We start from the raw sequence: 17,856 nt of genomic DNA on the forward strand, positions 1-17,856 counted from the left end.
TCAAAAAATGCTGCAAGTTGAGTTGTCCTCCTGTGGCACCTGCATGAAACTCAGAATACTCAGTTTCTGGTTGCTTGAGTGAATATGGCAGTGTGAGATCCCCCGGAATTGAATAGTGAATGGTGCCATGAGTGTGTATTCTTTGTCAGACACATGGGAATGTAAAACGCTGCACAATATAAACAATGCATGCATGTGTTTATATAATTGTGCTGTCTCCTGCTCCCGCTCCCTGTTGAGTCTGATACTGCTTGAAGTTGAGAAATATTTTCTGAAGAAATGTGGACTGCTGAGCCCTGTTTACATGGAAGCATATATGGGTGCCTACCTGTGACGTTAAAGGCTGAGGTGGTGGCATAAGGAAGTGTAACATTAATTAGATAAAGGTTCTGATATTAATCATGATGATAATTTGTTTGGCAGGTCAGATACATTTTATCTTACTAGTTCCTGTGATGTTGTCTTTAAATTTAAATTACTAGCTGCACAGCTCCATAGATTGTGCAGAAGGAAGCATTTGTATTAAGGCTCAATTTTAATAGCCTCCAATTAATACCTATTACTGCATCCTTAAGAGCTCAACTTGCCAGGCCTGGCTGAAGGGCAGCTTTTGGAGTCCATCAGCAGTGCTTCATTGGCCCCAATCCTGAAATGGGAGTTCCTGCACAGAGTCCTGCAGAGTTCAATGAGACTGTGTATTGACATAAGAATTCCTTGGAAGATCAAGGTTTCAGGCAGGTGAAGGGGTCACTTTCCCCGCACGTAAGATGTCAGGAAGGTAACCAGAATAAGAGGGTTGAAATAGGAAAAAGAGAGGAGGACAAAGGGACAAAATCGGTAGACAGAGGCTGAGCTTGACAGGAAATGGGGACAAAGAGAAGGGAGAGGGAGGACAGAAAATGAGAAAAGAAGGGTGTTAGAAACTCAGTGAAAGGGAGGGTGGGGGCAGAGAGGAAAATCCATTTCAGGGAGGGGTGGGAAGAGATGGAGGAAGAAAAGTAAGAAGCCAACAGGGAGGAGAACTGATCTGTGAAGTTGCGTAACTAACTCAGTTTTTTATTCCACCTTGGGAGGGGCATGAAACAGGAGCAGATCTTTGTAAAAGGCACAAAGGGTGGGGCTTGACTCACTTCACTCCCTGCCCAAGGTGTTTTCTACCTAAACATTATGATGTAATGTCTTTCAGCTGCCCTACCCTTGGTTGGGAACTGTACTTTCAGAGACAATGGAAAAGATTAATGACAACCTTTTCAATCAGAGAAAACACTCACCAGGAATATCACGCCACAAAAGAAATGAAAAACAACTTTGGCTGTTCAGAAGGGTTTATAAATTACTCTAGTGTGGGGTTAGAGTACTCTTTATCAAAAATAGTGAGACAAAAAGTAAATTCTGAGCTGCCTTTTTTATTTAAATAATTATATGGAGATATAAGTGGGCCTCTGGGGGGCACAAATTGAATTAGAAACGACATAATCAACTTCTCCCTTTTTCTCTGCTTTCTCTGTCTCATCCTTTCCTTTCCACACACCCAAACTGCTATGATAATTACATACTAAAAATGCCCTAAGCAATAAATATGACAAAATAGAGGTAATGCAATATAAAGATTTTTCAGGATTTGCCTCCAGGGATTTTTAGGAAATGTAGTAATTTACATCCTGTGTCCATGCTCCAGTGCAGGGATCATGGAATGAGTGATCTCTTTCACCAAATCCTGGAAGCAACCAGGGCTGCTCAGATGCTGCTTTGCTTTCACTCTGCTTTGCTTTCACCCCCAAATCCCAGATGACAGGAAGCCCAGTCAGTGTGGCCCCAATGGAATTTCTACATATCTAGGGCAAGACTTAATCCCACATTAATAGGGAAGCTAACACAGTGATCCATTTTGATGGAATCAGCCACTGCTGATCTGCCCTTGGTAGTGGTAAATGCTGATGTCAGGGACAGGGTGATGGTAACAGATGAGGCACTTGGCAACTAGCAAAGCAAGAGCCACCCCACTGAGCAGCTTTTGCCCTTCCAGGCATTTCACATATGAAACCTCATGAGAAGTCCATGACTTATTTGAAAATTCCCTGAAATGGAGGCTGAATCATAATTATGACACACACTTGCAGAATAGGCACTTGTCAGAATGATTTATAATGTTGGCCATAGCTGTTTTTTCTCTATAAATCCTTTGCAGGTGGAAATGCCCAGAGTCCATTTGAGCTGAGACCATTTGCAGGCTTTATTTAGGTTTTTTAATTGTGTGAGGTTGATGTGTCAATTGAGGCTGCATCTTGGTCACGAAACAAAACAGTATTCGGGAGCTCAGATTTGAAAGACTAGTCACTGCCATCTTTGTTTTGTACTATATATAAATATAAATAAATCTCATCACCAATCCCTTTTTTCTCCTGTTGTTTGGGCTGTTTCAGTGCCGTTTATTTTGTGCGACATAAAGAAACCAGACAGAGATTTGCCATGAAGAAAATTAACAAACAGAATCTCATCCTCCGAAACCAGATTCAGCAGGCCTTTGTTGAGCGTGATATCCTGACATTTGCAGAAAATCCATTTGTCGTCAGCATGTACTGCTCCTTTGAAACTAGACGCCATTTATGTATGGTCATGGAGTATGTGGAAGGTAAAGTATTTGTTCTCTTTACAGTGGGAAGAACAGTGTATTTTAGCATCAAAAAAGGAAAATCAACCCACACTGTATTTACATTACAAAAGCTCGCCTGTGTGTTCTCTGTACAGTAGCTATGTACACGTAGGATCTAAATCCACCAATGAGATGGCTTCATTCCCAATCATTATCTTTTGGTGATTGCCTGTAAACTGCTTATCTTGCAGCTCTAAAGAGAAGTAATGCTCAATGAATGAGTTTGTTATAATTTATAATCATAAGTGTCCTGTAACACTGGAAATTCATGTGAAAATAAAGTTAAGAAGTTATCTTCTGCTTTTGAAATTTTCACCACTGTGAAAATGATAGTGTATCTGAAAACAATTTACAGTAATAAGCTTGAAACACCAAAGAGACACCTTCAAGGGGACCCTGACATTGAGAGAAAGAAGGTCCAGTGGTTAGATTGTTAGCCTGGGTCGTGGAGGAGAGAAAGATCCTGTGTGATCTTGGTTGGTCATTCTGGGTGTCAATTCCCCATCTGTAAAATGAGTATAACACTACTTCTCTACCTTACAGGGGTATTGTGAATAAATACATTAAAGAGTAAGAGGCATGCAGATTCTATGTTGATGGGTCCATATAAATATCTTAGGTAGGTAGATAGTAGAGAGTTTCTCCTGTCGGTGTAGGTACTTCACCTTCCTGAAAGGCAGAAGCTATGTTCCCAGGAGAAGCCCTCCTGTTGACCCAGCGCCGTCTATGCTGGGGGTTAGGTCAGTATAACTACGTGGATTTTCCACACCTTTGAGTGACATAGTAGTGTAGGCCAAGCCTAAGTCTTGATGATGATATTTAAGGTAGTGAATAAAAATATAGTAAAAAAAAATAAAAAAATTCTTTTTGAAAACACCTGAATCTCATTCAGGGTCTAGGATATCTTTATCCTTGCACCAAATGCACACGTACGCCACTCGGCCACAGGGCAGGCAATCATACATGCTACACTGAGTGCAATAAACAGGATAGCCCCCACTCTGCTGCTAGGCTTTTGCCTGTATTTTCTCCTACAGCTACCTAGGTTAATGATAGGATTTTTGTTTAAATCAAGAAGTTTTGCTTATAGTTTAGTTTAAAGGTTTTAAAGACTGGCAAGTGTACCACGCCCCCTTTCCACTCCCCTTCCAAACCCCCTCTCGAAACTCCCTGCTAGCGGTCCCTGTTTGCAAAGCTCGTTTGTGTGCATTTGGTGCAAGGAGCTCCTGGCCCTCAGAGACCGTGTATGCGCTTTGGAGGCCAGGGTGGTGGAACTGGAGGAGCTAAAGGAGGCAGAGAGGTATGTTGATGAGGCTTTCTGGGATACTGTAGATTTTTCCCACCTCCGATCAGACAGCCCCTGCACTGTTAAGGAGGATGAAAAGCCCAGAGAAGGAGAGCAGTCAACGGGAACAGAGGGAAACCTTCCCATAGTTGGGATCCTCCTTCCAGATGATGATGGGGTATCCTCTTGCACTGAGATTACCTCTCCGGGGGAGGGAACTCCAGTCACTAAGAAAAGGCAGGTGTTAGTAATGGGAGATTCGATCATTAGAAACATAGATAGCCGGGTTTGTGATGACCGGGAGTACTGCATGGTGACTTGCCTGCCTGGTGCGAAGGTTGTGGATCTCTCGAGGCATCTAGATAGACTTATGTGTAGTGCTGGGGAGGAGCCGGTGGTCGTGGTACACGTAGGTACCAATGACATAGGGAAGGGTAGGAGAGACGTCCTGGAGGCCAAATTTAGGCTGCTAGGAAAGAGACTGAAATCCAGGACCTCTATGGTGGCATTCTCAGAAATGCTTCCAGTTCCACGCACAGGGCCAGGTAGGCAGGCATAGCTTCAGAGTCTCAATGCATGGATGAGACGATGGTGTAGAGAGGAGGGGGTTAGATTTATTAGGAACTGGGGAAACTTTTGGGATAGGGGGAGCCTATACAGGAAGGATGGGGTCCATCTAAAGCAAAGTGGATCCAGACTGCTGGCACTTAACATTAAAAAGGATGCAGAGTTTTTAAACTAAGAGATGGGGGAAAGCCGATTGCTGCAGAGGCGCATGTGGATCAGAGAGAGACTTCTCGTAGAGGAGAGTCTATTGATAGAGATTCTCTAGGTTTTAGTCAGGAGGAGAGGATGGAAGAGGATAAAGTATGGGCTAGATCGGACGAGAAACAGTCACATAAAGAATCTGACACATCAGAAAAGGGCAGACAAATAAACAGTGACAAGTTTTTAAAGTGCTTGTACACAAATGCTAGAAGTCTAAATAATAAGATGGGTAAACTAGAGTGCCTCATGTTAAAGGAGGATATGGATATAACAGGCATCACAGAAACCTGGTGAAGTGTGGACAATCAATGGGACACAATCATTCCGGGGTACAAAATATATCGGAAGGACAGAACAGGTTGTGCGGTTTGGGGAATGGCACTATATGTGAAATAAAATGTAGAAGCAAATGAAATAAAAATTTTAAATGAATCCACGTGTACCATAGAATCTCTATGGATAGTAATTCTGTGCTCTAATAGGAATATAACAGTAGGGATCTATTATTGACCACCTGATTAGGACATGATTGTGACGATTAAATGCTAAGGGAGATTAGAGAGCCTATCAAAATTAAAAACTCAATAATAGTGGGGGATTTCAATTATCCCCATATTGACTGGGTACATGTCACCTCAGGACGAAATGCAAAGACAAAATTTCTCGACACTTTAAATGACTGCTTCTTGGAGCAGCTGGTACAGGAACCCACAAGGCGAGAGGCAACTCTCGATCTAGTCCTGAGTGGAGCACAGGATCTGGTCCAAGAGGTAACTATAACAGGACTGCTTGGAAATACTGACCATAATATAAAAATAATTAACATTCCTGTGGTGGGAAGAACATCTCAACAGCCCAACACTGTGGCATTTAATTTCAGAAAGGGGAACTATGCAAAAATGAGGTTAGTTAAACAGAAATTAAAAGTGACGAGAGTGAAATCCCTGCAAGCTGCATGGACACTTTTCAAAGACACCATAATAGAGGCTCAACTTAAATGTATACCCCAAATTAAAAAACACAGTAAAAGAACTAAAAAAGAGCCACCGTGCTTAACAACCATGTAAAAGAAACAGTGAGAGGTAAAAGGCATCTTTTAAAAAGTGGAAGTCAAATCCTAGTGAGGTAAATAGAAAGGAGCATAAACACTGCCAAATTAAATGTAAAAATGTAATAAGAAAAGCCAAAAAGGAGTTTGAAGAACAGCTAGCCAAAAACTCAAAAGGTAATAACAAAATGTTTTTTAAGTACATCAGAAGCAGGAAGCCTGCTAAACAACCAGTGGGACCCCTGGACAATCAAGATACAAAAAGAGCACTTAAAGACGATAAAGTCATCACAGAGAAACTAAATGAATCTTTGCTTCAATCTTCACGGCTGAGGATGTTAGGGAGATTCCCAAACCTGAGCCATCTTTTGTAGGTGACAAATCTGAGGAATTGTCACAGATTGAAGTGTCACTAGAGGAGGTTTTGGAATTAATTGAGAAACTTAATAGTAACAAGTCACCGGGACCAGATGGCATTCACCCCAAGAGTTCTGAAAGAACTCAAATGTGAAAGTGAGGAATTATTAACTATGGTTTGTAACCTGTCCTATAAATCAGCTACTGTACCCAGTGACTGGAAGATAGCTAATGTAACGCCAATATTTAAGAAGGGCTCTAGAGGTGATCCTGGCAATTACAGACCGGTAAGTCTAACGTCAGTACCGGGCAAATTAGTTGAAACAATAGTAAAGAATAACATTGTCAGCCACATCGAAGAACATAAATTGTTGCGCAAAAGTCAACATGGTTTCTGTCAAGGAAGATCATGTCTTACTAATCTATTAGAGTTCTTTGAGGGGGGTCAACAAACATGTGGACAAGGGGGATCCAGTGGACATAGTGTACTTAGGCTCTTACATAAATTAAGTTGTCATGGGATAAGAAGAAAGATCCTTTCATGGATTGAGAACTGGTTAAAAGACAGGGAACAAAGGGTAGGAGTAAATGGTAAATTTTCAGAACGGAGAAGGGTAACTAGTGGTGTTCCCCAAGGGTCAGTCCTTGGACCAATCGTCTTCAACTTATTCATAAATGATCTGGAGAAAGGGGTAAACAGTGAGGTGGCAAAGTTTGCAGATGATAACTAAACTGCTCAAGATAGTTAAGACCAAAGCAGACTGTGAAGAACTTCAAAAAGATCTCACAAAACTAAGTGATTGGGCAACAAAATGGCAAATGAAATTAAATTTGGATAAATGTAAAGTAATGCACATTGGAAAAAAGTACCCCAACTATACACACAATATGATGGGGGCTAATTTAGAGACAACTAATCAGGAGAAAGATCTTGGAGACATCGTGGATAGTTCTCTGAAGACGTCCACGCAGTGTGCAGCGGCAGTCAAAAAAGCAAACAGGATGTTAGGAATCATTAAAAAAGGGATAGAGAATAAGACAGAGAATATATTATTGCCCTTATATAAATCCATGGTACCCCAACATCTTGAATACTGCGTACAGATGTGGTCCCCTCATCCCGAAAAAGATTACTGGCATTAGGAAAGGTTCAGAAAAGAGCAATTAAAATGATTGGGGTTTGGAACAGGTCCCATATGAGGAGAGATTAAAGAGGCTAGGACTTTTCAGCTTGGAAAAGAGGAGACTAAGGGAGGATATGATAGAGGTATATAAAAGCATGATTGGTGTGGAGAAAGTGAATAAGGAAAAGTTATTTACTTGTTCCCATAATATAAGAACTAGGGGCCACCAAATGAAATTAATGGGTAGCAGGTTTAAAACAAATAAAAGGAAGTTCTTCTTCACTCAGTGCACAGTCAACCTGTGGAACTCCTTGCCTGAGGAGGACTATAACAGGGTTTAAAAGAGAACTAGATAAATTCATGGAGATTAAGTCCATTAATGGCTATTAGCCAGGATGGGTAAGGAATGACCCTAGCCTCTGTTTGTTAGAGGGTGGAGATGGATGGCAGGAGAGACATCACTTGATCATTCCCTGTTAGGTTCACTCCCGCTGGGGCACCTGGCATTGGCCATTGTCGGTAGACAGGATACTGGGCTGGATGGACCTTTGGTCTGACCCAGTATGGCCATTCTTATGTTCTTATGCTGTTTCAGCACAAGTTTCTCCTTCCTCTCCCTCTCAAAAAAAAATTGCTTGTATGAAAATATTTTGTAAAATAAACCTAAAAGACAGTATTCAAATAGTGAACATTCAGAATCCCCGTTGTACAATTGGTAAATATATGGAGGTCCACGTATGCCTGCATATGGAGCATGGCTTAGATGCATCCGATGAAGTGAGCTGTAGCTCACGAAAGCTTATGCTCAAATAAATTTGTTAGTCTCTAAGGTGCCACAAGTCCTCCTTTTCTTTTAGTTATGTCTGTGCACCTCAAAATATGATACCAGCTAGACCATTTTATTATATTTTCAGGTGGAGATTGTGCTACTTTAATGAAGAATATGGGTCCTTTACCTGTGGATATGGCAAGGATGTATTTTGCTGAGACTGTGCTAGCCTTGGAATATCTGCATAATTATGGAATTGTGCACAGGGATTTGAAGCCAGACAAGTAAGTGTATAGAATATAACCACAAAAGAACTTTGTCTGAAAATTAGTCAGATATGAAAGGTGTAATTTTGCTCTGCAGAAAATGGATGTTTGGTTATGAATATTATCCCATGCATTCAGAATTCTCAGATAATAGATTCATAATATGAGTTGGGTGGTTTAGCCATAATTATAGATGATGTGTTGATTTTTACAATCCTTTAGGCAACGAGAGGCTGTAAGACTAGCATGAGAGAAATACATTTTTTTTCTTGAGGCTGAAATGAAGGATAATAAAGTCTGGCCAATAAGAGCAAGCTCTCTCTACATATACTTTGTACCCTATTTAATGCTGAATATGAAAAAAAAATTGTACATACAAATTCTTATAAGGTCAGTGTTAAATGGGAAATCTTTCCCCTCTGTCACATTTCTGCAGTATTTGGGGTTACAATATTTCATGTCTTCTATAAATGTAAACTGCATTACAGCAGGTTGCTGAAATAAAGACAGAACCTGACATATCTTCCACTAGTTTTCATTGTCACTTGTTTCTAAACACATTTGAATCCCAAATGAGTCTGAGTCAAAATACCCACCTGGTACTGGATATCTGTTGTCTGCCAACTTAATATCCATCAATTTCCTTTTTTTCCCCATCTTCTCCCCTATTTAAATGAATGGCACAGTTAATTAGAGGTAGAAAAAACTAATGCCTCTTTTTCCTTTTAAAGTATCGGAGGGGTAGCCCTGTTAGTCTGTATCCACAAAAACAACGAGGAGTCCGACAGCATATTAAAGACTAAATAAATCTGTTAGTCTTTAAGGTGCCACCGGACTACTCTTTGTTTCTCCTTTTAAAGTTACAATCTATTTGTACGTCTTCCAGAATGCTTGCCATTTCTTCTTGTGCTAACTACGCTGTGCCATATTTTTTGTAGCCTTTATGTGGATCCTTTTAAGATCCTTTAACTATTAGGTGTTCAAGCAGATATAGATTATGGTTTGTTTAAATTCAATAACAACAACATATGTATCATGCATTTGGTAACTTCCAGGATGCCTCTGTGTCTAGCCCAGTAGTTTCCTAAATGGTTTTTTTAAACAGTTGTGTAGTGCTGTTAAAGCATTATCCTGTGACTATAATAAACAAACTAGTACAATTTCAGTTTGTTATAGTAATTGAGTGTCATTCTGATCTGCAGTTTATTGGTAACATCCATGGGACATATAAAGCTTACAGATTTTGGGCTTTCTAAGGTGGGGCTAATGAGCATGACTACAAATCTTTATGAGGGTCACATTGAGAAGGATGCTAGAGAGTTCCTTGACAAGCAGGTAAGAGATGCTTTTTTTCATTTCTATACTGAGAGATTAAATAAAGCCATATTTACCAATGGGATATACCATAATATTATATAAGCCATTATTATTTCTGCATTGGTATTTCAGATGTATGTGTGAGAGTTACCTTTACTGGTGCACTGCAGACTGTTCCATGCTCCCCTTCCTCCCCACCCCCACATTATGGTCTATTAGTAAGATGAACGATCTAATTGTGTGCAAGTGAGATCATGAGAGAGACAAATGGAAAACTGTTTTTATAGGGAATTCAGGAGTCTCAGCAGAGTATTTGCAGAACTCATGATGCATTGTACAATCAAGGGTGCTAAAATCCTAGCTATGGCCCATTTCCCTTTAAGCATGCCTCATTACCATTTGCCCACAATCTGTTCACTGTAAAAGTTACTTAAGGTAAAACCATCACAACTTTCAAGTAAAAATGAAGATATGTTTAGATTAAATAAAACTATTGTTTTAATTGACTCTTGTGTATAAAAAACAATCTTTTAAAACTGTATTTTTCACAAAATGCATTTTTCGCATACAATACAACCACTTAATGTAGGTCATTCTTCTAAAAATATTAACTGTGTTGCAAGCTGAACAGTGTAAAACATGCTGAAAAGAAAGTTTAAAATTCTCCATGTTTTTTGTAAGATTTTGCTACATCATGAGAATTATTGGGAAAATTTAAGCACAATAACTAGGGTTATTAAACTTTGCTTGTTTAAACATTTTCTTTTTCTCATTTTTAGGTCTGTGGCACACCTGAATATATAGCACCAGAAGTGATATTGAGGCAGGGTTACGGCAAGCCAGTGGACTGGTGGGCCATGGGAATTATCCTTTATGAATTTCTTGTTGGGTGTGTGCCATTCTTTGGTGATACACCAGAAGAGCTATTTGGACAAGTTATCAGTGGTAAATATCACCATGAAAAACTGAATTTCTTAACCTGCTGAAACCAATCACTTAATGAAAAAGATATTTAAGAATTTACTAAAAAGCTAGCATTTTTCAACTAGTTGTGCCAAAAAATTAAAAAATGAAATCACTCATGTTCCCATAGTACAAGCCATCAAAATGACGGGTGAAATTTGAACTAAAAACTGAACTTGTATTATACTTGAGTAATGAGTTCAGAAATGCAATAACATGATAGGTCATATTTGTAAGTAAACTGTTTAAAAAGAAAATAACTATTAACAGTTGGACAGTCAAATAATTTGACTGTCACAGTCTTTCCAGGAATTGTGCCGGAGAAGGAAAGGTTAATGTGGACTGCATTTGCAGAAATGGAAAAATGCCTAATGGCACAATGAAGAAATTAACAAAAATGTAATAAAACCCTAAAACAAATGTCTCCCAAATAATAAATAATGAAAAAGAGTGGGAAACGAATTCAATTCACAGATTGTTAATGATTTCATTGGTGGTTGTTATAGTGTAATGTTATTTCTGTAACAGCTGTTCTTCTTTCATTTAAAATTCAATAACCTTTTAGATCTTAACCTGCAAGCTGACCCTAAGTATTGTCATGCAGCTTGTGGCAAAACTAAATGATAATTAAACAGAATCTCTCACTATCCTACCTGCTGTTTCCATAAATTTCCCAAATGCATAGATGTAGATGGCCTCCGTTTTATGCCAAAAGTTTATCAGAATGACATCTCTGTTACTGAATGTCTCCCAGTCCATTTTACAGTATATATAAAAGGTCCACTAGCTAAAAAAGAGAAAAAAATCCCATTTAGTATGTAAGGAGGTGTTCTGTTATATCACTGTTCTCCATCTCTAACTTTGCAAGCCGGGCATGTTTGTAATCTTTAATGAAGTGGATTTGTGAATTGCCTGCAGTATATGACCTCTTTATACAATATCCTAGCTGTTTATGGATTTATAACCATGCTGTTTTCTGATGTGATACACCAAGGCCTGAGTGGCAAGGGGAATCAACTGTTTAATTAACACAAGCAGCAAATGCTGGCTTTGTTCTTGATGCCTTACGGCTGAAATGCATATTCATGTTTTATTTTATCCAAATCAGATTTAAACTGCAGTAGAAGCTGCAGGCAAACAAACATGGAAATAGCTCATGGTTTTTATTGCATTTGCACATGCACACACACACACCCAAAGTATAGATCGTTAGGCTGATCTCTTAGATTTTGGGGGGAAGGAGAAATATTTTATTATTTATAACAATTTAAAAAATGTATTTTGGAATTTTATAGTCCATGTTATATTCTTTCTTTTTGTAAATTAAATGGCCACATTTTAAATCTGAGGCCCTGATCCAATCGATACATAAGCTTGTGAGTAACTTTCTGTGTCTGACCACTCCAAATGACCTGATATGGGTGATTCATGGAAGTATTTGTAAACTCAGCCCCTTTTTTTTTTCATTTTATTTTATTTTAGATTCAGATTTTGACTTTTTTTTACCTTTGTCAGATTTTTCCTTTCTGTTTAATTGTAATTATTTTATTGAAGTCATTCTTATTGCCAAATGATTCAAGATAACTCCTTTATGCAGTGAAAATAGCCAGGTCCACATGTATTGCACAGCCATGGAACTGGCTGTAGAATCTAACCCTGGCCACGGTTTTGTCCTCCGGGCTTCATGGATGAAGTTCTGACCCCACTGGAGTTAATGGGAAAACTGCCGTCAGTGGTGCCACAGGCTCACTGTAGGTGTGTGTCTGCACACCAGCTGAGAGGTGTAATGCCCACACAGACGGACATTCACGCTAACTCTCTTCAGGCTAGCAGCTAAAAATAGCAGTGTGACACTGGTGGCTTGGGCTTAGCCGCCTGAGTACATACAGGGCGGTTGGGCGGGACAGTTCTCGCTCAGCTAGTCTGAGTCACTGCCTACACTGCCGCCAGCCACACTGCTGTTTTTAGCACACTCAGAGCTAGCATGTGTACGTCTACCTGCACTGGGAATCAAACCTCTTGGCTGCTCTATAGACCTATCCCTACAGCAGAGCTTCCCAAACACTTTTTGTCAAGCTCTCCACTTCAGAGATTCATGCACTGTGTATGCCACCTGTACCCCTGGGGGAGGGATGGCTGGTACCCACGGGAGAGGCAAAGTGTACTCATCATGTGGAAGCTGAGGAAGCCGCCTGCTCTCTGCACAGTTGGGCAGTCTCGCCTGCCTCCCATGCAGCAAGTGAATGGGGTAGCTCTGAAGGGCCGAGCTCAGAAGGGGAGTCGAAGGCTGCACCTCACTGGCTCCCTGCCAGGCAGAGCTCCCTCTTGACCCCAGCCATTCAGCACGGCCACAGCCCTGTCCGGCAGGGGAAGTGAATGGGGCTCTGGGACTGCAGTGAGAAGGTGGAGTCCGGTGGGGCCTCTGTTCAGCAGGGGGGCGGTCAGTAGTTCTGGGGTGCAGCCTTCTGCTCCTCGCTTGCAGAATTCTCCCCAGCATCCCCATCAGAGGAGCATAACTGCAGGAATAGGAAGTGAGACAGGCAGGAAGCCTGGTCCTGGCAGCCGAGACCTCCCGCAAAGAGCACTGTCCGCTACTCCTGCCAGATAGACCACCCTCCTGAGCATGGCCCATCAGATCCTCGGGACCTTAGGGTGTGCCCCACAGTTCTGAACCTCTCTCTGATTATATTTTGAATAGTTTTTGCTCCTGTTGTAACTTGTGTAAATTGATTACTAATTAATTTGAGTTAGTTAAGATCTTTGTAACTGGTGAGCTAGACACTCCAGGGTCATTTGTAGTTTACCCTTGGCTGTGTCCTGAAACAAATGTTTTGGCATGTCAGGTTACCAAAGTCTTAGCTCCAGAAAATTGACAGTCAGTTAATGCCAATTACAGTAGAAGCAAAATCTCTAGCTAAGCATTCATTTAAAAAAAAAAAAGTCTTTTAGTCCATATGGATGTGGGGAAAATCCCTTAAGAACATGAACCAAACATTAACCTCTGTAGTATTTTCTGCATGAGTCTCCAGAAAGCCTGAAACAATAGCGATAACTCCCCGTACCCCATCCTCTCGATATCTTATATACCTCTGCAATCTAAACATGGTAATTTAAATGTCGTCTTTGCTAATTATTTAATTGCTCGTCATTTTAATAGAAAAATCCATTTTTCTATTGTGCTTAATGCAAAATCCCAAACTACCACCCATGTCTCCCACTGGTACCTAAAGTCCCAGTTGTCCCCATCCAGCTGCCAACATCTCTAGCCTCTCTCTGACAGCTTGTACAATGAGTCTATATGTAGATTAAGATAAATCTGACATGGAAAACCTATGGAAAATCAGCACAAAGAATAAATTGAATTTAATACGAAAATTATTGCCATTGTATCTGAGCACCTCAGAGTCTTAAATATGCTTATCCTCACAGTGCCCCTGTGAGTTAGGGAAATACTGGTTCCTCACTTTACAGAGAAGCTAAGTGACTTGCCTAAGGTCACACAGGAAGCCTATGGCAGAGCAGGCCCCTTGAACCCAGGTTTCCCATATCCTAGGCTAATGTGCTAACTACTGGACCATCCTTCCTCCTTATGGTTTTGGTGTTCATTTTTATGTGAAGTCATTGCCAATTCCCATGCTTTAATTTAAAGGAAGGTTGGGCAGAATTTTCAGTCTGCTGTGACCGGGGTGCTGCAGAATCCGGGAGCCTTGCCACAGAAATTAAGTCCATCTTGTCATGAAGTACATAAGACCTTAGCAATAGTCAGGGTTAACTGAAGTATGTTGATGGTTTTTTTCTCTTAAGTAGAAGAGGTGTAGGAAAAAAAACTACCACATTGGCTTGTCTCTCTCTAAACCTTAGGCACTGACTCCATGGCTGGAGCACCCATGAAAAAAAATTAGCACCCACCAACAGCCAAGCTCCCCTTCTTCCCCGCCACTCCTGCCCACCGGCAGTCCCTGCTGATCAACCCCCCCACCCCACCCCCCAGCTGTTCCGCAGCATGCAGGTAGTGCTGGGAGGGAGGGAGAGTAGCAGGGATGGGGAGTGCTCAGGGAAAGGGGCAGAAAGGGGTGGGGCTGAGGTGGGAAGAGGCAGGGTGGGATTTGGGGGAAAGGGGTGGATTTGGGGTGGGGTCTGGGGCTGATCAGGGGTTGAGCACCCCTGGGGAAAATTAGAAGCCGGCACCTGTGCTCCAAACCATAAGGGCCAATCATACAGCCTTCACTCATGTGAGTGATGACTTCAGTGAAATGACTAGCATGAGTAAGGATTACAGATGTGAGCAATGATTACAGGATCAGGCCAGATGTGTCTATTTTAGCAGCAGTGACCAAGGAACAGAACTAGAATTTAAACCATAACCATCTTTCAAGGGAAGAACAGCATAGCAGTGCTAAGCACAAATATTTTGTAAACACAATAATCACTTCTGCCTCTTGTTATTAAGATCTGTTTAAATCACATTTTGTTGCAAATAATATGAATGATGATTAAATAACTGAGTTTTGAAGAATAGGTGCAGATTGCGTTATGTTCGAAAGCAATGAACACGTAACAAAAAACAACTTGACTAATATGCTGTGTAGGAAAGGTCTGTTTCATTTTGACTAAGCTGACCAGCGGATACCCAGCATCCTTTATGGTACTGGAATGGGACTAAAATAAATTCACGAACATCTTTCTTTCATACTAGATGAGATCAACTGGCCTGAAAAGGATGAAGCCCCACCTCCAGATACCCAGGATCTGATTACTCTACTGCTCAGACAAAACCCCCTGGAGAGACTGGGAACAGGTTAGGGGACAGGATTTAAATTTTGCGCATGCGCTAGAAATAGCATCTATGTTGAACATGTCGAGGCTTTTATTTGCTTTATTGTTTTGCCCAGGAAACATCTGTGCATGCGTACAACATGATGCCAACTCATTAGAGCACGAGTGTGTTTTGCTGGTTTGGTTTCTCTTTTGCTGATTCAGAGCAGTAATACTGTAGGGGGACATATATTAGTGCAGTTGTCATCTTATACAGTTCTCATCTTATACAATTGTTCTCCTTTCCTCTTATCTTGTTTCAATAAATAAAAGATAAACTTCTCATGAAGGCAATCTATTTAGTGCTTGGAATTATTAACCTGATGAAAATTCAGACTGTTAAGTTACTTAGTTGCAAAAATAGAGAGCAGTGAACCAACATACAAGAGCCACTTCGTGTGCCACAAATACCATGACCTGGCCAATGAGCCCCCACCGGCTTCAGGGCATATGATTGCTACTTGAACTAATTACTCAAAAATGACTGCCTGAGATTAGATCATGAACTGTCTTATTACTCTTATTCTGTGATACTGCCTTAGTACGAAAAAGAATAAAATGAAAAGCATGAGAAGTTAAGGGAATAAATGGAGAGCAGTGGTGAATTCTCCATCACTGACCATATTAAAATCAAGATGGGATATTTTTTCTAAAATATCTCTTCTAGGAATTATTTTGGGGATGTTTTATGGCTCTATAGGAGGTCAGACTAGATGATCACAATGATCCCGTCTTGTCTTCAATCAGTTAAGATAAGCTGCTGCCTACTGTGCTGTGGGCATTCTCTCTCTCATCAGTGCCGCTCCCAAGCCAAGCTAGGTAAAGAGGCTGACATCTGAAGTCAACTGCAGATAGACCTGCATAGGCCCATAATGCAGCAGTCCATATTAAAGTGTGTGTGTGTGTGTTAGCTCACCTACAGATGGACTTATTTGGGGATTTATAAGTTTGGGGAAGGGGCAGGAGTCACAAAATTATTGCAGAGGTTGGGTCCATTGTCCAGAGTTTTAAAATGTTCAGTGATGTGCATTTTTACAGAGATAATTTTAAAATATGAACTGTCATTTTCAATTGAATAGTAAGGACTACGTTCTGACTGGCCCTAACACAGCCCAGGCAGGGGTGACCCATCCGCAGTGCCTTTATGACCACATTACAGTTCTCCAGACCTTGGGTGGTGGTGTGGTGAGAGGTGAAGTGGGAGCAGGAAGAGAGGCCACATGCCAATGTCCCAAAATAGGTGGGCAGGGAGTGGGCAGAGCTTTGGTTCCAACTCTGACCCCACCTCCAATGCACTTGTTAGCATACAGTATGCAACATCCAGGAGAGAGCTATATCAGATTACTCTCTTCTCTCCCCCATATCACAGCCCCTCGGAGCAAGGTGGTAATCACAGTTCTTTCCCATGGCTTCTCCTGAGGCTGTACAGCTTTGTACCACCACATACATAGGGCATTGCTGTAAGCAAATGTCTGAAGAGCCAAAACTAGCTCAGCACTTGATGGAAGGTTTTTTTAATATATTCATTGTAGACCCCTTCACTTTATCGCTTGATCCTTCATAATACATGTAGTATTCATGCCAAAGCTGTTCTTCTATGAGTGAGAGACTGAGTCACTAGTAGAGTCTCTGTCCCCTCCCCCAACACATGCGCGCACTGTCTCTTTCTCTCGTGTGGTAATGGTCAGTGCCTCCAAATGTAACATCTGCTCAATTTATTTACTAGTTTATTTCTTCAACTGTTCTTGGTCTCTTAAGAGTTGACAATCTGAGAAGGGGAATCCTGCAGCCGCTTTGAAGCTCAGAGGGATATTAAAAAACTAAAGCAAAGCTTTTGAAGTGTCAAAAGCAGCTCACAAAAACAGCGGCTGCAATGTGATGGGTCCCATAGGGGCACTGGAAAATACTGCTCTGCCACGCATTTCAAATGACAGCCTTGTGTATATAATACATATTTAGCTGGCTGAATAATGCTCCATGAAAATATATAATTGCATATTTACTCAGGAGACTGGAGTGGCTTGGTCAGATTGTAAGGAAATGAACAGATTTTCTAAAACACTTCCATAAAAGAAGGAAAAATAACAGAAATATAAGAGGAACGTTGTATTTACACTAAAATGTGGCACAAAATAATCACATAGCTTCAAGATCAGCGTTGGGGTTAAATCATTGTACTCTTGCCATTGCAATTAAAAAAAACAACAGATTCTGCTGTTGCATTTCCCTTTTTCGACTATCTGGACTAGTTTCTTGCCATTAGACCACTTTTGTTTTTATTATTTTATTTGTTTTAAATTTTCCATGAAACAGTATTTTGGGCCAACCTCCCTCTTTAGAAACAAGATAGAGAACCCAAAACACGACTTTTTAAAAAAATAGACAGACACCCTTACTTAAATAACAACAAGCTGCAGTTCTGTTCTTTCTTCTGTCTCTCTTCCCCATCCCAGACTCAAACAAGCATAAACTGTGTACACTTCCTGCAGAC

General features: G+C 40.8%; 1 protein-coding gene across 5 annotated transcripts in view; it reads left to right on the top strand.

Annotated features, from left to right (window-relative positions):
- The window catches only part of MAST4 (microtubule associated serine/threonine kinase family member 4), a 445,876-nt gene that overhangs the window by 407,083 nt on the left and 20,937 nt on the right, over positions 1-17,856 (top strand). For all 5 annotated transcript variants that reach the window (XM_073344102.1, XM_073344105.1, XM_073344103.1 and 2 more), the window contains 5 exons: positions 2,424-2,632; positions 8,150-8,288; positions 9,473-9,605; positions 10,367-10,532; positions 15,247-15,348. In XM_073344102.1, coding sequence (XP_073200203.1) covers positions 2,424-2,632; positions 8,150-8,288; positions 9,473-9,605; positions 10,367-10,532; positions 15,247-15,348 — 749 coding nt within the window. The remainder of the gene's footprint in view (positions 1-2,423; positions 2,633-8,149; positions 8,289-9,472; positions 9,606-10,366; positions 10,533-15,246; positions 15,349-17,856) is intronic.

This window comes from Lepidochelys kempii, chromosome 5 (genome assembly GCF_965140265.1).
Source record: "Lepidochelys kempii isolate rLepKem1 chromosome 5, rLepKem1.hap2, whole genome shotgun sequence".
Lineage (NCBI taxonomy): Eukaryota > Metazoa > Chordata > Testudines > Cheloniidae > Lepidochelys > Lepidochelys kempii.